The sequence below is a fragment of the Tiliqua scincoides genome, chromosome 1 (genome assembly GCF_035046505.1).
Source record: "Tiliqua scincoides isolate rTilSci1 chromosome 1, rTilSci1.hap2, whole genome shotgun sequence".
Taxonomy (NCBI): Eukaryota; Metazoa; Chordata; class Lepidosauria; order Squamata; family Scincidae; genus Tiliqua; species Tiliqua scincoides.
Genome location: NC_089821.1, coordinates 309,058,356 through 309,080,544, shown reverse-complemented (window position 1 = coordinate 309,080,544; position 22,189 = coordinate 309,058,356). Strand labels below are relative to the sequence as shown.

General features: G+C 49.9%; 1 protein-coding gene across 2 annotated transcripts in view; it reads left to right on the top strand.

Annotated features, from left to right (window-relative positions):
• The first annotated feature begins 15,838 nt into the window (after nt 1–15,838).
• SLC35F4 (solute carrier family 35 member F4) overlaps nt 15,839–22,189 on the top strand; it is a 123,895-nt gene continuing 117,544 nt past the window's right edge. For both annotated transcript variants that reach the window (XM_066623013.1, XM_066622714.1), the window contains exon 1: nt 15,839–15,941. In XM_066623013.1, coding sequence (XP_066479110.1) covers nt 15,839–15,941 — 103 coding nt within the window. The remainder of the gene's footprint in view (nt 15,942–22,189) is intronic.

Below are 22,189 nucleotides of genomic sequence, written 5' to 3'. Positions count from 1 at the left end.
AACTGATTTATCTCCAAGAGATAAAACGTGCAAATAGTCTATGTGACAGCAGCAGTGGCATAACTAGAGGGGGTGCAAAGCACTAAGTTTTGCAGGGAACCTCACTGTGGTGTGCAAGTGGCCCTTCTTCCCTCCCTTTGGAGGTATGCGCTTCTGTTTTTCTCCCCAGTCTGGAATGGCTACAAAGGGGAGGGGAAGGGCTGCTTGCATGCTGCAATTAGGCTCCCAGCAAAAATTAGTGCTTTGCACCCCCTCTAGCTATACCACTGTGCCAGGCCCAGTTCACGCCTGAACATAAGAAGAGCCCCGCTGGATCAGGCCAAATGCCCATCTAGTCCAGTTTCCTGTATCTCACAGTAGCCCACCAAATGCTTCAGGGAGCACACAAGACAACAGAAAAAAAGCTGTGTCCTGGTGCCCACCCCTGCATCTGGCAATCAGAGGCAACTTGCCTCTAAAACAAAGAGCTTGCACAAACCTACTATGACTTGTAACCTGTAATGACCTTTTCCTCCAGAAATTTGTCCAATCCCTTTTTAAAGGCATCCAGGCCAGATGCTGCCACCACATCCTGTGGCAAGGAGTTCCACAGACCAACCACACGCTGAGTAAAGAAATATTTTCTTTTGTCTGTTCTAACTCTCCCAACGCTCAGTTTTAGTGGATGTCCCCTGGCTCTGGTGTTATGTGAGAGTGTAAAGAGCATCTCCCTATCCACTCTGTCCATCCCCTGCATAATTTTGTAAGTTTCAATCATGTCCCCCCTCAGGCGCCTCTTTTCTAGGCTGAAGAGGCCCAAACGCCGTAGCCTTTCCTCATAAGGAAGGTGCCCCAGCCCCGTAATCATCTTAGTCGCTCTCTTTTGCACTTTTCCATTTCCACTATGTCTTTTTTGAGATGCGGCGACCAGAACTGAATGCAATACTCCAAGTGTGGTCTTACCATCGATTTGTACAACTGCATTATAATATTAGCTGTCTTATTCTCATGGAGGTTGGAAGCGGGAAAATGATGCTCCCACAGGAACCTGCTAAGAGGTTAATTTGCACGGCTTCACAGTAAGGCCACCCCTGGAGGAAAGGGCTTATGTTGTGTGTGTGTGTGGTTGTTGGTGGACTGAATGCACCTCCCGGACTGTTTGTGATGGAGTACATGCTCTCAAACGTTCAGAAAACCGTTGCCTGCAGCAATGTACAGTATTAAAAGTCTCTGTAATAACCAGGCAAGCATGATTCATGCAAAGCACCTCATCCAGGAGGTTGTTCTGGGATACGTGCTAAATGACAAATATCGGCTTACTGCCGCTAAGTCTGGAGGGAATGGAGTCTATGAAACATGAACAGCAGCATTGATCTTGCCTTCAAAGTCAAAAACCCAAGACTGGAAAGGACTGCTCAAGGAAGAGAGGAAACAACCTCATTGATTTGCTTCATCAGAAGGTTAAAACCAAGAGGACACAGAGTGTACCACAAAAGTCAAGTCACTCTTGACCCCATTGCTTGAGAGCTGATGTTCCATCTTCCATCTCTGTCCTCCATGGGCATGCTGTGCATGTTTAAATACCAGGGATAATATTTTCAAGGAACCTTATTCTGCAGAATTGCTGCTGGCAATGTCTTTTGCCCAAGATGCAAGGCTTGGCAGCCAAGGCTCAGTGGCCCCATTGAGACTCCTGGAGGCTTTTGATGAATTCGAGCAGGCTGTTGTCACTCTTGGCAGTTTTCAAAAACCCCTCCCTTTTTTCATGCTAAGACTGTGAAAAGTAGCAGATCATACCAATAGCTCAGGCTACAATCCAGCACATGCTTACCTGGACAGTGAGTCTCGTGAACGCAACGGGGTTTCGTTCCTGAGTAGACATGGGAATAGGATTGCACTTCATTTCAGTCTGGAAGGGTGAGGAAGTACAGTGTTGTGGCCGTGAATTGGGGGATATTGAGGTAACACAAATTTGGGCAGAGACTTTGAAAAGAACTTTGGCCTGAAAAGTTGACAGGGTAACGAGGTGAAAGAGATTGAAGAAGGAGATTGAAGGTGGGTCCGACTCCATAGAATCTCTATGGGTTAAATTACCAGGCCTGAATAGCAATGTAATACTGGGGGTGTACTATTGTCCTCCAGACCAGAAACCGGGACCTTGAAATGAGGAAACAGATCAGGGAGGTGACAAGGAGGAACAGGGTTGTAATCATGGGGGACTTCAATTATCTTCATATTGACTGGGTCAATTTGTGTTCTGGTCACGAAAAGGAGACAGGATGAGGTCTCTTGTAATCTGGTGTGCTCCCTGGGCATTTGGTGGGCCGCTGTGAGATACAGGAAGTGGGACTAGATGGGCCTATGGCCTGATCCAGTGGGGTTGTTTTTATGTTCTTATGAGACTGAATTCCTTGACATGCTAAATGACTGTGCCTTAGAGCAGCTAGTCATGGAGCCCACCAGAGGGCAGGTGACTCTGGATTTAATATTGTGTGGTACACAGGACCTGGTTAGAGATGTAAATGTTAATGAGCCGTTGGGGAACAGTGATGATGCTGTGATCCATTTTGACATGCACGTTGGAGGAAGTATACTGGGCAAATCTCTCACAAAAACCCTTGACTTCCGACGAGCAGACTTCCCTCAAATGAGGAGGCTGGTTAGAAGGAGGTTGAAAAGGAAGGTAAAAAGAATTCAATCTCTACAGAGTGCAAGGGGGTTCCTCAAATCAACAGTAATAGAGGCCCAGCGGAAGTGTATACCACAAAGGAAGAAGGGCTCGACTAAGTCCAGGAGGGTGCCCGCCTGGCTAACCAACCAAGTTAGAGAGACCGTAAAGGGCAAGGAAGCTTCCTTCTGTAAATGGAAGTCTTGCCCTAATGAGGAGAATAAAAAGGAACATAAACTGTGGCAAAAGAAATGTAAGAAGGTGATATGGGAGGCCAAGAGAGATTATGAGGAACACATGGCCAGCAACATTAAGGGGAATAATAAAAGCTTCTTCAAATATGTTAGAAGCAGGAAACCCGCCAGAGAAGCAGTTGGCCCTCTGGATGGTGAGGGAGGGAAAGGGGAGATAAAAGGAGACTTAGAGATGGCAGAGAAATTGAATGAGTTCTTCGCATCTGTCTTCACGGCAGAAGACCTCGGGCAGATACCGCTGCCCGAATGGCCCCTCCTGACCAAGGAATTAAGTCAGATAGAGGTTGAAAGAGAAGGTGTTTTTGACACTCTCACATAACACCAGAACCAGGGGACGTCCACTAAAATTGAGTATTGTGAGAGTTAGGACAGACCAAAGAAAATATTTCTTTACTCAGCATGTGGTTGGTCTGTGGAACTCCTTGCCACAGGATGTGGTGACGGCATCTGGCCTGGATGCCTTTAGGAGGGAACTGGACAAGTTTCTGGAGGAAAAATCCTTTACGGGTTACAAGCCATGATGTTTATGTGCAACCTCCTGATTTTAGAAATGGGCTATGTCAGATGCAAGGGAGGGCACCAGGATGCAGGTCTCTTGTTATCTGGTGTGCTCCCTGGGGCATTCGGTGGGGCCACTGTGAGATACAGGAAGCTGAACTAGATGGGCCTATGGCCTGATCCAGTGGGGCTGTTCCTATGTCCTATGTCCGAAAGAGACCCCCAAGCCAAGCCATGTCGGTGTCCTCTAGAACAGCTTCCCTCCATGTGGTGTAGCTAGGACATCTGGCACCTGGAGCCCATAAATTCTTTAACACACCCCATACACCCCTCCCCAGTCTTTGAAGAATATAAGAACAGCCCCACTGGATCAGGCCATAGGCCCATCTTGCCCAGCTTCCTCAATCTCTCAATGACCCACCAAATGCCCCAGGGAGCACACCTGATAACAAGAGACCTGCAACTTGGTGCCCTCCCTTGTGTCTGGCATTCTGACATAGCCCATTTCTAAAATCAGGAGGTTGCGCATACACATCATGGCTTGTAACCCGTAAAGGATTTTTCCTCCAGGAATTTGTTCAATCCCCTTTTAAAGGTATCCAGTCCTGATAACATTACCACATACTGTGGCAAGGAGTTTCACAGACCAACTACACGCTGAGTAAAGAAATATTTCGTTTGTCTGTCCTAACTCTCCCAACACTCAATTTTAGTGGATGTCCCCTGGTTCTGGTGTTGAGAAAGCATCTCTCCATCCACTCGGTCCTTCCAATCCACTCTATCCTTCCCCTTTTGCCTGGCAACCCGGGTTGGCCCGTTCCCTCCCCACTCTTGCTATGGTTCCATGAACCCATCACAGAAATTCTGGTCACCCAACTGCCACCTGCACACCTGTTCAGGTTACTTACCTGTCCACCTCTTGTGCCTGAGCCCCTGGCATTCACATTGTCCACCTTACATGTGGAATCTTAATCAGAGAATGGATCCAGCCACCAGCAAAGTCTGAAAAGACCCCCAAGTATACAAGAATCTAGGTCTGGATTTGAGCTGCCCCCAACTGCTGTTCTGAAGAGTGAAGCAGCATTTAGGACCTCACTTTCTCATAAAATATGACTTGCATGAGGTTCTCGCATGTTTGTGTAGATTTTTCAAGGGCAGTTAAGCGAAAGCTGCCTGCTGCTATCCCAATGAGGGGGCGCCATAAACATTTGTTATTGTGGAATCGTGTTTGCATTGACAGGGACATTTTAATCCCCATTAGACCTACATCCGGGAGGCTGCTTTTGTGAAACAGATTGCTTTACAGACAGCTTTATTCTCCTCGCCACGTCCGCACAGAAATCTGGACTGCTGCCATAGCACCACTACAAAATCTCTCGGCTCCCTTGCACGCCGGAGGGTAGGGCTGCATCTTTGTCTTCTTCATGAAGTCCTGCCATAGGGTGGGGGATGTTCAAACATGCAATGCTGCATTCTGAAGTGGCACAGTCCAAAGAGAGTTGGCCAAGGGATTTCTTGGAACACGTGAATCAACGAGAGACACCAGTGGCCTGACTTTCCCACGGGGTGGACCCTTTGTCCTGATGCCTGTGCCTGGGAAGTCTTATTGGTTGCAGTTTTGCTTTTGTGTGTGGTTAAATACCAAATAACACATTATATGTAGACAGTATCATTAAGAACAGTGTTTCTCAAACTGTGGGTCAGGACCCACTAGGTGGGTTGCAAGCCATTTTCAGGTGGGTCCTGAGCACCAAGCTCAGCCACCATTGAAAATACAGAGCCAAAAATACAAGGTACAGAGCTGCTGGGCAGGGCAGGGCGGGCTACCAGGGGGAGAGAGGCCTGGTGCTTTGCCCTGAATATTATTATATTATTATTAACAGTATTTATATACCGCTTTTCAACTAAAGTTCACAAAGCGGTTTACAGAGAAAAATAAAATAACTAATGGCTCCCTGTCCCAAAAGGGCTCACAATCTAAAAAGATGCAAAAAGAACACCAGCAGACAGTCACTCGAATAGACACTGCTGGTGTGAGGTGGGCCAGTTACTCTGAATAGGTGGGTAGATGGGCCACAGGAAGGGGGGGGAGGGCTGTGTGGTTGGAGAATGATCTAAGGCCGCAATCCTAACTAATTTTCCAGTACTGACATAAGGGCAATGCAGCTCCGAGGGATGGGAACAAACATTGCCTTACCTTGAGGAGGCCTCCATGACTGTCCCCCAGCTGCAGGATGCAGCACATGCCCCTCTGGCACAGCTATGCCAGTGCTGGAAAGTTGGTTAGGATTGCGCCCTAAGTCTGTATTCTGCTTTGACTTCTGAGCTGGGATGTTCAAAATCAGAGCTATGCAAAATAACAGCACAATTGTGCTGCATAAGGGAACCTTTGGCTGATCGCAGCTTAGGTTTGAAGCCTAAATGGAGGGTGTCACTTCTGCCCATGAAATCACTTCCACATTAATGACATCTGCAAGAGGGATCTGAAGGCCTTAGGGATGGACCTCAACAAGTGGAAAACCCTGGCCTCTGAGCGGCCCGCTTGGAGGCAGGCTGTGCAGCATGGCCTTTCCCAGTTTGAAGAGACACTTGGCCAACAGTCTGAGGCTAAGAGGCAAAGAAGGAAGGCCCATAGCCAGGGAGACAGACCAGGGACAGACTGCACTTGCTCCCGGTGTGGAAGGGATTGTCACTCCCGGATTGGCCTTTTCAGCCACACTAGACGCTGTGCCAGAACCACCTTTCAGAGCGCGATAACATAGTCTTTCGAGACTGAAGGTTGCCAATACTAATGACATCACTTCCAGTGGGTCCCACTTGTCATTCTAACAAGTGGGTCCCAGTGCTAAAAAGCTTGAGAACCACTGATTAAGAGCCATGGTTAAGCCTGGCAACAAGGGGTGCAGTGGATGGGGAATGAAGAACATTAGTGTCTCCCCCCACTTTGCTCACAGGCAGAGTACTCACGATGATGCCATCATTCTTCTTGGGCCAGCAGCTCCCCTCTACTCCCTGCCATCGCCATATAACAGTGGTTCTCACACATTTACCACAGGGACCCACTTTTTAGAATGAGAATATGTCAGGACCCACCGGAAGTGATGTTATGACTGGAAGTGACATCATCAAGCAAGAAAATTTTTAACAATCCTAGACTGCCATCTTACCCACACTTATCCAGGAGTAAGTCTAAGAGTGCTGGGAGAGTTAGGACAGACAAAAGAAAATATTTCATTACTCAGCGTGTGGTTGGTCTGTGGAACTCCTTGCCACAGGATGTGGTGACGGCATCTGGCCTGGATGCCTTTAAAAGGGGATTGGACAAGTTTCTGGAGGTAAAATTCATTACGGGTTGCAAACCATGATGTGTATGTGCAACCTCCTGATTTTAGAAATGGGCTATGTCAGAAGGCCAGATGCAAGGGAGGGCACCAGGATGAGGTCTCTTGTTATCTGGTGTGCTCCCTGGGGCATTTGGTGGGCTGCTGTGAGATACAGGAAGCTGGACTAGATGGGCCTATGGCCTGATCCAGTGGGGCTGTTCTTATGTTCTTAACTACAATTCCCAGGAGGCCTTGCAGGTCTCTTGTTACCTGGTGTGCTCCCTGGGGCATTTGGTGGGCCGCTGTGAGATACAGGAAGCTGGACTAGATGGGCCTATGGCCTGATCCAGTGGGGCTGTTCTTATGTTCTTAACTACAATTCCCAGGAAGCCTTGCAGGTCTCTTGTTATCTGGTGTGCTCCCTGGGGCATTTGGTGGGCTGCTGTGAGATACAGGAAGCTGGACTAGATGGGCCTATGGCCTGATCCAGTGGGGCTGTTCTTATGTTCTTAACTACAATTCCCAGGAGGCCTTGCAGGTCTCTTGTTACCTGGAGTGCTCCCTGGGGCATTTGGTGGGCCGCTGTGAGATACAGGAAGCTGGAGTAGATGGGACTATGGCCTGATCCAGTGTAGCTAATGGAAAGTGCTCCTTACCACAGCTGCAACCTGTTCATCACAACACAGAGCCTGCTCCAATGAGACCTCTAGGCTTTTCACATGTGCTGACAGATAAACAGACATAGGCAATCACAGGGACCCTTCAAGGGTCTGAAGGAAGTTCATAAGCATAATCACTGGCCCTGTTCATGTACCTATGGGGAATGGGCTCCCAGTACCCTAAATCAGGTAGAGCAGTGTTTCTGAGGTTGGGACCCTCTTGGTAGGTTGTGACCCAATTTCTGCTGTGTTCCGCAGAGCCTCCAATGAAAACATGGGTTACGGAAAGATAGATTACTAATGGATCCGATAACTAATTGCTTCAGGTCCTGAGACTATTCAAAAATCAAATAGTTGATAACTGCCCTGCAAACAGCTGAGCTCCTGCAGTTTGCAAGCTTGTAGAAAAATAAGGACAGAAATGTGTGAGTGTCTTTTTTCTGGTGTGTATTTTTTCCTAAGTCCGTCACAGATAGTGAGGGTAGGCGAAGGCTGGGTCACATAATAACTAAGCCCCTGACTTAAAGCCCCTAAAATATTTCTTTACTCAGCGTATGGTTGGCCTGTGGAAATCTGGCTTGGATGCCTCTAAAAGGGGATTGGACAAGTTTCTGGAGGAAAAATCCATTACGGGGTATAAGACAAGACATGATGTGTAGGTGCAACCTCCTGATTTTAGAAATGGGTTATGTCAGATGCAAGGGAGGGCCCCAGGATGAGGTCTCTTGTTATCTGGTGTGCTCCCTGGGGCATTTGGTGGGCCACTGTGAGATACAGGAAACTGAACTAGATGGGCCTATGGCCTGATCCAGTGGGGTTGTTCTTAACAAAGTCCCTCAACACAGGGAGTAAAGTTTGAGTACACTTAGCAGTCATGGAATGCATTCTTTTACGGATTGGTTACTGGTTAAGGAACAGGAAATGGACACGAGGAATAAATGAACAGTTTTCACAGTGGAGAGAAGTAAGATTTGAGTCCACCAAGGATCTCTATTGAAGCTGGTACTGTTTACATTGTTCTTAAATGATCAGGAGTTAAGGATAAACAATGAAGTGGCCAAGTTTGCAGATGATGGGAGTACTTCACACAAATTTCACACTTCACAATTAGCCTGTGGAAATTGTTGCTACAAGATGTGTTGACAGCCACATGTGTTGACAGCTTCGAGCCTAATCCTATGCATGTCTATTCAGAAGTAAATCCCATTAGAGCAGGGATGTCCAAACATTTTTACAGGAGGGCCACATCATCTCTCTGATACTGTGTCGGGGGCCAGGAAAAAAAAGAATTAATTTACATTTCAAGTTTGAATAAATTTACATAAATGAATACATTAGAGATGGAACTTATATGAATGAATGAATGAAGGTCTCTCAATAGCTCAAGGCCTATAAAAGGCCTTGCACAAAGCAAGGCCAGCCTTTTCTTTGCTGCCACTGCTGCATCACAGACATGAAACAGCAAGCAGTGGAGGGAACCCTCGTCCTACAGCTCGTGCAAGAGGTCAAACAGTTGGCCCGTCAAGCTGAGAGCAGCTGCATCAGGCCAGCATGGTCTTCAGCAAGTCTCTGGAGGACCAGAGGCTCATTGGAGACTGGGGGCTCCCTGAGGGCCAGATTGGGAGTCCTCGAGGGCCACAAGTGGCCCCAGGGCCGGGGTTTGGGCACCCCTACATTACAGTCAATGGGGCTTACTCCCAGGAAAGTGTGGATAGAATTGGGCTGTTAGCTATAAAATGGGATTGGACAAATTCATAGAGGACAGGTCTATCAGTGGTTACTTGTCGTGCTACCTCCAGCAGCAGTGCACTTCTGAATTTTTATTGCACATTGTTGATCAGAGAGGGGTGTTCCTTTGTCTTCTGCGCCTGAGTTTCACAGAGGCATCTGGGGGATCATTGCTGGAGACAGGATGCTGGACTAAATAAACCTTTGGTCTGATGCAGTAGGGCTGCTCCTATGTTCTTAACTGTATTATGTCATTGGGTGAATTTAAAGTCTTAATTTCAGGAATTTCTCAGAATGAACTGGCAGCTGTGATGGGAGAAAGTGACATTGCACAATTTTTGTCAGAGACTTGTCAGGCACTGATGCATTGGTTCATGGTATATGGAGGAGCCAACATTTTAAATACAGTACTTAAGAGTAGTTCACTGGGGGAAGGGGATGGTACAACTATATCTGCCCCTCTACTCTTTGTGTATAAGAATTCTGACACCTTAGGCTGAGTACCCCTGAACATAGAGAGAGTTCCTTGCTTCTGTGGAGGGCATGTTTCTTCACCTATCCAGGTGTGCTGGAGGGTCCTGCCTCTCAACCTGTCTATACAGAGTGGCTGTGACCCGATAGATGCTGTGGGCAGTGACATAGCTAGAGGGGGTGCAAAGCACTAAGTTTTGCAGGGAGCCTCACTGCGGCATGCAGGCGATCCCTCCCCCTCTGCTTCGGAGCCATTCTGGGCAGAGGGAGCAAAACAAGACACACACCTCCATTTTGCTCCCACTACCCAATAGGCGGGGATAAAATAATTGATTTTGCCTCCACACTTGGCTGGTTGTTTTGTCTGCATAGCAGTTGGGAGATCGCAAACACTTCCAGTCTCAGCAAATGGGACTGATGCAAGAGAAGCAGTTATATTCACTTGGGATGTTCATTACGGGTTCCAAGTCATAGTAGGAATGTGCAAGCTCTTGGTTTTAGAGGCAGGCTGCCTCTGATTGCCAGACGCAGGGGAGGCACCAGGACGCAGGTTGTGCCTGTTGTCTTGTGTGCTCCCTGGGGCATTTGGTGGGCCGCTGTGAGATACAGGAAGCTGGACTAGATGGGCCTGTGGCCTGATCCAGTGGGGCTGTTCTTATGTTCTTAACTACAATTCCCAGGAAGCCTTGCAGGTCTCTTGTTATCTGGTGTGCTCCCTGGGGCATTTGGTGGGCCGCTGTGAGATACAGGAAGCTGGACTAGATGGGCCTGTGGCCTGATCCAGTGGGGCTGTTCTTATGTTCTTAACTACAATTCCCAGGAAGCCTTGCAGGTCTCTTGTTATCTGGTGTGCTCCCTGGGGCATTTGGTGGGCCGCTGTGAGATACAGGAAGCTGGACTAGATGGGCCTGTGGCCTGATCCAGTGAGGCTGTTCTTATGTTCTTAACTACAATTCCCAGAATGCCTTGCAGGTCTCTTGTTACCTGGTGTGCTCCCTGGGCATTTGGTGGGCCGCTGTGAGATACACGAAGCTGGACTAGATGGGCCTATGGCCTGATCCAGTGGAGCTGTTCTTATGTTCTTTACTACAATTCCCAGGAAGCCTTGCAGGTCTCTTGTTATCTGGTGTGCTCCCTGGGGCATTTGGTGGGCCGCTGTGAGATACAGGAAGCTGGACTAGATGGGCCTGTGGCCTGATCCAGTGGGGCTGTTCTTATGTTCTTAACTACAATTCCCAGGAAGCCTTGCAGGTCTCTTGTTATCTGGTGTGCTCCCTGGGGCATTTGGTGGGCCGCTGTGAGATACAGGAAGCTGGACTAGATGGGCCTGTGGCCTGATCCAGTGGGGCTGTTCTTATGTTCTTAACTACAATTCCCAGGAAGCCTTGCAGGTCTCTTGTTATCTGGTGTGCTCCCTGGGGCATTTGGTGGGCCGCTGTGAGATACAGGAAGCTGGACTAGATGGGCCTGTGGCCTGATCCAGTGGGGCTGTTCTTATGTTCTTAACTACAATTCCCAGGAAGCCTTGCAGGTCTCTTGTTATCTGGTGTGCTCCCTGGGGCATTTGGTGGGCCGCTGTGAGATACAGGAAGCTGGACTAGATGGGCCTGTGGCCTGATCCAGTGAGGCTGGTCTTATGTTCTTAACTACAATTCCCAGAATGCCTTGCAGGTCTCTTGTTATCTGGTGTGCTCCCTGGGCATTTGGTGGGCCGCTGTGAGATACACGAAGCTGGACTAGATGGGCCTATGGCCTGATCCAGTGGAGCTGTTCTTATGTTCTTAACTACAATTCCCAGGAAGACTTGCAGGTCTCTTGTTATCTGGTGTGCTCCCTGGGGCATTTGGTGGGCCGCTGTGAGATACAGGAAGCTGGACTAGATGGGCCTGTGGCCTGATCCAGTGGGGCTGTTCTTATGTTCTTAAACTACAATTCCCAGGAAGCCTTGCAGGTCTCTTGTTATCTGGTGTGCTCCCTGGGGCATTTGGTGGGCCGCTGTGAGATACAGGAAGCTGGACTAGATGGGCCTGTGGCCTGATCCAGTGAGGCTGGTCTTATGTTCTTAACTACAATTCCCAGAATGCCTTGCAGGTCTCTTGTTATCTGGTGTGCTCCCTGGGCATTTGGTGGGCCGCTGTGAGATACACGAAGCTGGACTAGATGGGCCTATGGCCTGATCCAGTGGAGCTGTTCTTATGTTCTTAACTACAATTCCCAGGAAGCCTTGCAGGTCTCTTGTTATCTGGTGTGCTCCCTGGGGCATTTGGTGGGCCGCTGTGAGATACAGGAAGCTGGACTAGATGGGCCTGTGGCCTGATCCAGTGGGGCTGTTCTTATGTTCTTAAACTACAATTCCCAGGAAGCCTTGCAGGTCTCTTGTTATCTGGTGTGCTCCCTGGGGCATTTGGTGGGCCGCTGTGAGATACAGGAAGCTGGACTAGATGGGCCTTTGGTCTGATCCAGCGGGGCTCTTCTTATGTTCTTACGTAGCTGTGCAGCATTATGATGCTACCTCCGGACATTCAGCAATGACATCATCACATCATCACCAAACTTTTGCATTGCTGGCCTCCATTCTTTGTGGAGCTCGGCTTGGAAGTGCACAGCCACTTTGCCATGCACCTCAGATGGAATAGTGGGCAGAGATGCTCTAGCCTAGCATTTCTCAAAGTGTGCTCCTAGGAGCCCTAGGGCTCCCTGAGACCCCTTTAGGGTTTCCACATGGACACCATAGATGGCCTTCACCTGCCACCTGCCACCTGCCCCCTGCCCCCTGCCCCCTGCCCAGTTTGTGCCAGCACTCTGGGGCTCCTTGAGTCTCCATGCATGTGCTGCGCATGTACCCCGAGACACCTTTGAGGAGTGTAAATGGCTCCGGAGACCAAAGTTTTGACAGCTGCTACCAGCCCATCACTCTCCTCTCCTTCACATGTCCTCTTTTGCAGTAGCGTAGCCAGTGACTGTGGCACTGTAAGTATTGCAGGCGCCACAACGCACCCTGTAAGCGGCCCCTCCTACTCACCATTGGAGCCATTGAGGCAGTGACAGCAATGCCTGTGAATTACCATCCCTGCCCCAATGAGTCCAACAGCGAGTGGGAGGGGCCCTTACAGGGCACACTGAGAACATAAGAACATGTATCGATGATACTTACCACACCACCCGTCTCTCTGGCTTGGGCTGTCCATGTTATTTAGTCTCCCGTCCACTTCCAGAGGAATAGGTCCGTTAGTCTTTTGCAGCAAAAACCACACAATATCTTGCCATCCCTTGAAGACTACCCTGTTAACTTCAGCCTAAGTTTTCGTGGATGTCTGACCATGTCCTTGGCTGCAGGATTCCTGGTGCATTGATCGTGCAGTGACATGTCAGTGAGTCTTTGGATTCTTTCTCTTTGTTCTTTTCTTTGATTGAATGTTGTCAGGGAATCTGGCTATTTTCTTTTTCCTGCATTAATTTCAATCAATATCATGTGGTTTGGGATTTTGGTTTTTTTAAAGGTGGGCCCCAGTCCTAGGAGAGCCTCCTTCTGCTGGGTGATCAAGGTGTTTGGGTGTTTTAGGTGCCCCAAGACTCCTTGGCCTGGTGGGGGGGGGAAGATACTCTCAGCTGCCTTCCTGCCCAGTGGTGTAGCTGGAGGGGGGCAAAGCACTAAGTTTGGCAGGGAGCTTCACCTGGGCATGCAAGTGGCCCCTCCCCTTTGCAGCCATTCCAGGTGGGGGAGGGGCCGCTTCCACCCTGTGGGAAGAGTTCTTGGGATGCTGGTGGACAGCTTGATGAAAGTCCCAATGTGCAGCAGCAGTGAAGATGGCCAATTCCATGCTTGGGATCATTAGCAAAGGTATTAAGACTGCTAATATTATAATGCTGTTGTACAAATCAATGGTAAGGCCACACCTGGAGTACTGTGTTCAGTTCTGGTTGCCACATCTCAAAAAGGATATTGTGAAAATGGAGAAGGTGCAGAAAAAAGCAACCAAAATGATTCCTGGGCTGGAGCACCTTCCCTATGAGGAAAGGCTACGGCATTTGGGCCTCTTCAGCCTAGAAAAGAGGCACCTGAGGGGGGACATGATTGAGACATACAAAATCATGCAGGGGATGGTCAGAGTGGATAGAGAGACACTCTTTTCCCTCTCACATCACACCAGAACCAGGGGACTTCAACTAAAATTGAGTGTCTGTGGAACTCCTTGCCACAGGATATGGTGATAGAGTGGATAGAGGGATGTTCTTTTCCCTCTCACACAACCCCAGAACCAGGGGATGTCCACTAAATTTGAGTGTTGGGAGAGTCAGGACAGACAAAAGAAAATATTTCTTTACCCAGCATGTGTCATTAGTCTGTGGAAGTCCTTGCCACAGGAAGTGGTGAGGGCATCTGGCCTGGATGCTTTTCAGAGGGGATTGGACAAATTTTTGGACAAAAAGTCCATCACAGGTTACAAGCCCATGATGTGCATGTGCACCTCCTGGTTTCTGAGGTAGGCTGCCCCCAGAGTGGCAGATGCAGAGGGCAGCACCAGGACACAGGTTGTGTCTGTTGTCTGGTGTGTTCCCTGAAGCATTTGGTGGGCCGCTGTGAGATACAGGAAGCTGGACTAGATGGGCCGTGGGCAGGGCCTCTGAGAGGAATTTTATCAGGGGGTCCAATGTTTTTTTGGGGTCCCCTTTGTAAATGGGGAGGGGTGAAACAGCAGAGGTGGAGCAGAGGAGGGTGGTGCAGAAAGGAGGCAGGGAAGGGCAAAATAGGGTGAGGGGAGGGCGGATACAGCTGGAAAAATCATTGGCAAAGGGGGAACTGCTGGAAAAGTCTTTGGAGCCCAGGTCTACCTACCCCTGTGGCACCAGAAGCCAGACACATTAACAAGGAAAACCAAACACACTCTTAAGTCTCTCTAAAATCTTTTAAGCATAGAAAATCATGTAGAAAATGGGCATCATCTTATTTCAACTCACACTAGAACGGAAAGTGTCCTGTGCATTGCTGCAACCACCGTCTTGCAGCTGTGTTCCTGAGCTCCTATCCTGCCTTCACAGCAAGCAGATTCACAAGCCAAAGGGCTACTGTGGCAGTCCAGTTTCCTCCCAGATTGGAGACCGCACTAAGGAGTTTCAGGGATCCATTTTTTTGCCTCGCATATATGCCCTGCCAGTAGCTGCAGCCGCACACTTGTGGTCATGTCCGCAGTATCCTGTGCAGGCAACAAGTCTGAATAGATAGGAAAATGTCAGATGCCAGGAAATTTTTGGGCCCCCTCCCTTGACTATTGGGCCCCCCCTTTAGACCCTGGGCCCGGGTGCAAATTACCCCCTTTACCCCCCTTTCCTGGGCCCTGCCCTGCACTACCCCTTTATTCCCCAGCCATCTGTGGGAGTGGGGACCAAGAGCAGGGATAAAAATGTGCTGAAACAGATTTCCAGAGACTGTCCAAGGTCCTGAAACTAAAGGATGCCTTCCCTCGAGGCCAGCAATTTTCAATCTTTTTCATCTCCTGGCTCACCGGCAAGGCACTAAAATGGTCAAAGTACACCATCAGGTTTTTGACAGTTCACAAGGCACACCCTGCTGCCAGTGGGGGGCTCACTGGCCTGATCCAGCAGGGCTCTTCTTATGGGGTGGCTCCTTGCCGGACTTGCTGCTTGGCCCCCCCCATCTACGCCACCATCCCTGCACCTTTCCCAGCTCCCTTGCTACCCAGTGGCGTAGTTGGAGGGGCCCTCCCTTGACTATTGGGCCCGCTTTTTGACCCTGGGTCCGGGTACAAATTACCCCCTTTACCCCCCTCTCCTGACCACGGGCCTGATCCAGCAGGGCTCTTCTTACAGGGTGGCTCCTTGCCAGACTTGCTGCTTGGCCCCCCCCGCACCTTTCCCACTTCCCTTGCTACCCAGTGGCGTAGCTGGAGGGGGGCGGCTTCCACCCCGCGGGGAGGCTCCTTGCAAAACTGGGCGCTTTGGCCCCCAGCTGCGCCCCCGCCCCCTCTGCCAGCTCCCCTGCCGGTTCCCACGTGGCGCCGAGGCGGGGCGTGGGGGAAGCCCCCCGGGCCCGGGCAGCGGCGAACTTTTCCCGGCTCGCAAAGTTCCGCGGGCGGGCGGGAGGAGGCGCGGCTGGCTGGCTGGCGCGGCGGGGGCTGCGGGAGGCGCTCGGCGCGGCAGCCGCAGCAGAGCCGCAGCCGCAGCCTCGGCGGAGGAGGGAGGGAGCGAGCGGGGCGCCTGTCTCCTCCCCGGCGGGTGGGCCGCCGGCAGCCCCTCCGCATGGACGGCAAGGCGGCGCCCAACGGGGTGGCCACCATCGAGGACCGCATCCTGCGCATCACCGGCTACTATGGCTACTACCCCGGCTACTCCAGCCAGAAGAGTGAGTGGGGAGGGGGCCGCGCTGGACACGCGGGGGGGGGGAGGGCTCCCAGCCCCGGTCGGCTCCTCGGGAGGGAACTGCGGCGCAGTGGCGTAGCTAGAGGGGGGCGCCGCTCTAAGTTGCGCAGGGAGCCTCCGCGCGGCCCCTCCTCTTTGGAGCCCCTTTTGCTCCCCCCGCCTGCAATCCCCTCCGAAGGAGAGGGGCCCCTCGCGCGCTGCGGGGAGGCTGCCTGCCAAACTTAGTGCTTTGCCCCCCCCAGCTATGCCACTGAGCAGGAAGGCAGCTGGGAGTGTCACCCCCCCCCCAGTCCCGTCCAATCCAAGGAGTCTTGGGGCACCTTCAACTCCCAAACGCAGAGAGGGGGCCTGCAAACTAACAGCCCTATCCTATGCATGTCTGCTCAGAAGTCAGTCCCATTAGAGTCAATGGGGCTTACTCCCAGGAAAGTGCGGGCAGGATCGGGCTGTTAGTGCTTTGCCCACCCCACTGGTGACGCCACTGCCCCCCGGTTCCTTTGCAGGGGGCGAGTCCCGCAGTTTCCAAGGTGGGAAGGGGGGGGCCATGGGGCGAGGGAAGGTGCGCGGGATTCTGGAGCGGGGAGGGGGCTGCGGGGGGGGAGGAAGAGGAGGAGGAAGAGGTGTGTGGTCTGGTCTGCAGTGCCTGGCTGGCTGGAGCTGTCCAGTGGAGCGCGGTGCTGATTCGACTGGATCCACTGGGTGATGTGGGTGTCCTCCCCCCCCCCCGCGCTCCAAAGGTGGTTGCCTTGTGTTTTATTTTCCTTCCCCCTTAAAGCAAAAAGCAGAGGGGAAACCGCAGACTCTGTGCGGGGACATAGACATGCAGGAGCCACATGCTCGATGACTGCAGTCTCGGTGGCACTCCACATGTGTGAAGGGCTGCCACGCACGCTTTGCTGAACCACCAGCTCCACCAGACGTTTGCATCACCTCCTTGGAGGCAGTGCGTTTCAGTGTGGTTGGTTCACATGCTCTGGTGCCACCGACCACCAGGTAAATGAAAATGGGATGGCCACATCTAATGATGTTCAGCTCTCTAGTGAGGTGAGGAAGTCCCATCATGTTGTATATCATGTGGAGGAAGCGGAAGGAGAATTTATCTCTCTTTGCCGTAATACTAGCAGTCAGGATCACTCACTGAAAGAGGTTGGTGGGAGACAAGCGAGGGTACTTTAATGCCATTGGTGTGCGGAACTGCCTGCTACAAGATGTTGTGATGACCACTTAGGTTAGGTTGGTTGAAAAGGGGATTCGATCATGGAGGAGGAGTCTATCAATGGCTACTAGTCATAATGGTCAAATTGATCACCCAGGCTCAAAGGCAGTATGGCTGAATATGGGATGCCAAGGGCGCATCCTGGAAGTGGGTTCCTGCCTTCACATCCTGCTTCCTGACAGAGTTGGCTACTGTGCGAGGCAGGATGTTGGGGCAGATGATTCCTTGGTCTGATCCTCTTATGTTCTCCGTATGAGTAGGTGCACAAAATAGTCACACATGTGATGGTCACATGTGACAAAAGTTTGCACATTTTCATCTAATGTGGAAGTGCAGTTCATGAAGGAAATGAGTTGCTTTTCATGCTGGCCCATGGAGATTTCTTTGGAGGGAGGCAGCCCCATCTTGCAGTGCTTGGACACAGTGTGTAAAGTCCAGCCCTCACTAGTAGTTTAATCACCTCCATTTTTGTTCCAACATCCACTTCTCATAATTCTGAGTTCAATACTGGTTGTTCAGAAGACAGGATTTCAAGGGCAGCCACTGTAAATGCCCCAGGCCAGTAGCATAGCTAGAGGGAGGGCAAAGCACTAAGTTTTGCAGGGAGCCTCACTGTGCTGGGCAAGTGGCCTCTTGCTTTGCACCCCCTCTTCGCTATGCTGCTGCCCCAGGCAAACTTCCAAACTTATCAACCCTTTCCAGGCATGTGGCACAGGGAGTTTGGGCTGGTGCTCAGGCCAGCTACCCGAAAAGGTGTGAGTTTCATGGCAAACGTGTGTTGCTCTGTGTACACAAAAGAGACAATCCAACACAGAAGATGCTGAAGCCCATTGACTTCTATAGGCCTCCTGTTTCCCCCAGGGGCCAGACGGATGTTCCTAGGAGCTCCCAGGTCAGTCATGAAGGCAAAAGCCCTTTGTGCTGTTGCTTCCTCGTCAGCTGGTAGGCTGCCTCCGATCATGGAGGTTTCACATCATCAGTGTGGCTAGTAGCCATTGATGGACTTGTTCCCATTAATTCTGAAACAATCTAAATCTAGCAGTCACTGCACCGTCTTGTGGTGGAGAGTTCCCTCAATGAATATGTTGTGTGAAAAAGGACCGCCTTTGGTCTGTCCTGAATCCTGCCAGTCTGTTCTGTAGGATGACTTGAGTCTTGTAATGTTAAGTGTTACGAGAGAGGGGGACACTCTTCTTTGGTCCACTTTTCCTGCACCATATACACATTGCAAGCCTCCATTATGTCCTGCCTTAGCCCCATTTTTTTCTAAATTAAGAATCAGTAAAGCTGCAGTTTGTTCTGTTTACACATTTTATGAACCATTTTTGTAGGAAGCTCAGAGGATCGTCATAAGCCATATGTAAATACAACAGAATGTTTAAAATGCAGCCCTGCTCAGATGTGCTCTATTAATATTACTATGCCACCAATATTATATAACCACCAAACGAACACAAGTCGTACTATTAAGTGTGTAATCATTAAAAGTGATTTACACCAAACGGAGGGCCATACTAGCACGCTGATCATTGCTGACACTAGGTTTATTTCCAATAGGGTTGCCAACTTTTTCAGAGTAGTGTTGCTGTGCTATTAACAGCTATGTGATCAACAGAAATTTGGCAGGTAAAGCTTTGTCCACCATGGTATCTTCATGCTAGGAAAAAAGCATCATCAGCTGAATTCCTGTTTCTCTTGCAGTTGTAAAAGACATAAGAACCCCACCAGGAAAAAAGCTGGAAATCCTATTTCTGAAACTGTGGGGTTTTTTTTAATGGCTTTCATGTGCAAAGAGAGTTCACTACCATTTATTACAGCCTGATATGGAGTGTTTGTGGGGTGGTGTGCCATTTTTGTATGGGGCAACTGTGGTGTTTTCGCATCTACTGGCAGTCAAGAACTGAAGCGGGTGCTTGTTTTGTGTGGCTTGTCAAAATAGGTGGCCTAGCTAGAGGGGTTCAGAGCACTAAGTTGTGCAGGTGCCTGAACGCACCGTGCAAGTGGCCCTTCCCCCCTCCCCTACGGAGCCAGTCCAGGTGGTGAGAGTAAAACGGAGCAATTCAACTTCATTTTGGTCCTACTGCCCAGAATGGCTCTGAAGGGGAAGGGCTGCTTGCACGGTGCATTCAGATGCCTGCAGAACTTAGTGCTTTGCACCCGCTCTAGCAACGCCACTGGTTGAAATCGCTCTTTTCTTTAAAAACATGTTTTGTCATTGGCTTGGTACCATTGCTGTTCATTTTTCTAATGAACGGGTCTTGGCTGCCTGGTCTTAATTTACTGTAGTGCTAGAAACTGGGAAGGAGTTTTTGAAATTAACATGTTAGGAATGTGAAAAGGCATTTTAAGGGCAGATCTGCACCCTGAAGTTCTCAAGTCACAATACACAAACACCGAAATGCCCGCACAAGTGTGCAAACACTCCAAGTAGTGAAAATGAACAGGAGCTTCCCCTGCCCAACAGCTGCAAAACCGGCATCTTCTCTCACTCTGTGGGGCCCTACTTCCCAAACAGGCCCAGCTTTCAACTCAAGGAAGTAGCAGGGCCTCCCAGATGCCTCTATGCTCATGTGGTATTTGGCACACTGGGTAGGGTGGTGCCTATTTGTAGGGTGTGCCTAGCTTGATACTTGCAGAACATCTGAATGTGCCCTGCATCAGGCACAGAGAAGTGGCCCAGGCATCTCTGCATTGTTGCAGAGGCCTCTGGGCACTTGCTGGCTCAGAACTGGTGTCTTCTCCAGTGCTTTTAGGCTGCGCATTTGGCCTGGAAGAGATGCATGACAACCAGAGATCTTGCATGATCCTGGGATCCGTAGGGTTTTCATCGCTTTGCACAGGGTGTTATTTTACTCCTGCAAGCACTGAGTGCGGTAAGTGACAGGCCTGGATTCTTGGCACCTCTTTGCCCTGTAGAAGGTTGGTGGGGAGAAGGTAGGTCCAATCCAAATTATACAGATGAGAGCTGGATGAGGCCTGTGGCCAGTGGACCATCCAAAGCAATGGCTCTGCAGTGAGGTGAAGGTGCTGTACATGCTCAGAGGCTTACTAGAACAGGCCAAAGATCCAGCTGGTCCCGGAGTCACTTTTGAATTCCTGCTGGTACTCAAAAGCAGGGCGTGAAGGCATCAGCCTTCCTAAACGTGTCATCCATCCAGCCTGAGTCCTGCAGTATTTCTTTTCTACCCCAAACTTAAATTAGGTGGAGTTAGATTATTTTCAAGCAGTGAATGACTGAATGGTTTTCTTTGTGCCGGCTTCATACAGATCTTGTCAGGTGGAAGAATTTTACTTTTCAGAGCTGCAATGCCAGTGAGCAACCCTGGTTAAAATAGAATATTCCTGCGTTGGAAGTTTTCAATTAAGAACAGCGGGTGCCCCGCAGCAGTCATTGCCTTAGATTTCTGTGCAACTGGAAATGACTTGGTATTATTTGTTTCTCTCGTTGTGAGAAATCATTCATCTTTATATCAGCTGCAAAATGACCATCACGGTTTTTATGGTGTTGTCTTACATTTCGGTTTGGCAGCGTCTGAAATGGCTGAGCGCAAGGCACTTTGCAGAGATTTAAGGGATGTCTCGCCCAGGGCAACAGCAGCAGGAACTACATGTGGGGATATGCAAGACGATCATGGGTTTGGAACTCGGAAGGACCAGGCTGATTCAAAATACTGTACAGTATTTATGCATGTATTTACTTATTTAAGCAAAAGAAAGAAAGCATTTCCCAAAAGAAAAAATGTAGCTGATAAGCAGTAAATAAAGGATGATATGGAGAGACTCGCTCATCAACCTTTTGCTGGTGATGAAAGAGAAACTGGCAGTCCAACAATTGTACTCTTAATGCAGTAAACTGGCAAAATTGTGGGAGAGACTATTACATAAGGCGATTGTTTGTAGGCCGTGCCTGACATCCTTCTCTGACTTGCCTACTGCCAGCTGTGATCTTTTGAAGAGGATGCTAAAGGCCAAATGAGTGTGCATTTCTAAGAATGAAACTGCCCAGAAGAAGTAGGACTTGTCAGCAATAGAGTCAGTCAGTGGCATACCTAGAGGGGGGTGCAAAGCACTAAGGTTTGCAGGGAGCCTCACTGCATTCGCCTCCGTTGTGCTCCCCCTGCCCGGAGTGGCTCCAAAGGGGAGATACTGCTTTCATGCTGCAGTGAGTGCAAAACTTAGTTCTTTGCACCCCCCTCTAGCTATGCCACTGGAGCTGTTAATCACACTTGTATCCCATCTTTCCTCTGCAGAGCTCAAATGACATTCCCTCTCCCCCTTTTATCTGCAAAACTGTGAGGTTGGTTGGGATGGGAGAGATTGACATGCCCAGTGAACTTTATGATAGAAGGAAGGGTCTTCCTGGTTGAAGTCCAGCACCATCTGTCCATATACTTCATGCCCATCTTTAAGACATATGTACAATATTATTAGTACGAGTAATATTAGTAATATTATTAGTACGTATTCTGCAAGAGGCCTTAGGAGTGGACCTCAACAGGTGGGAAACCCTGGCCTCTGAGCGGCCCGCTTGGAGGCAGGCTGTGCAGCATGGCCTTTCCCAGTTTGAAGAGACACTTGGCCAACAGTCTGAGGCTAAGAGGCAAAGAAGGAAGGCCCATAGCCAGGGAGACAGACCAGGGACAGACTGCACTTGCTCCCAGCATGGAAGGGATTGTCACTCCCGGATCGGCCTTTTCAGCCACACTAGACGCTGTTCCAGAACCACCATTCAGAGTGCGATACCAGAGTCTCTCGAGACTGAAGGTTGCCAACTACTAACTACTAGTATTTATAAAAACTTATTTTAACCCATTTCTGCCCAGCCTACAGTGTGCACATTTGGTGCCTGTTGTGTATATGTTATGAAGGGCAGAAATGGCTTAAATCCGTACAAAGCCCACAGATAAGAACATAGGAAGAGCCTTGCTGAATCAGGTCAAAGGGGGCTCAGCAACAGTGGGACAACAATAGTTTTTTGCAGTGGCCCACCTGATAGATAGCAATGTTTGGATCGA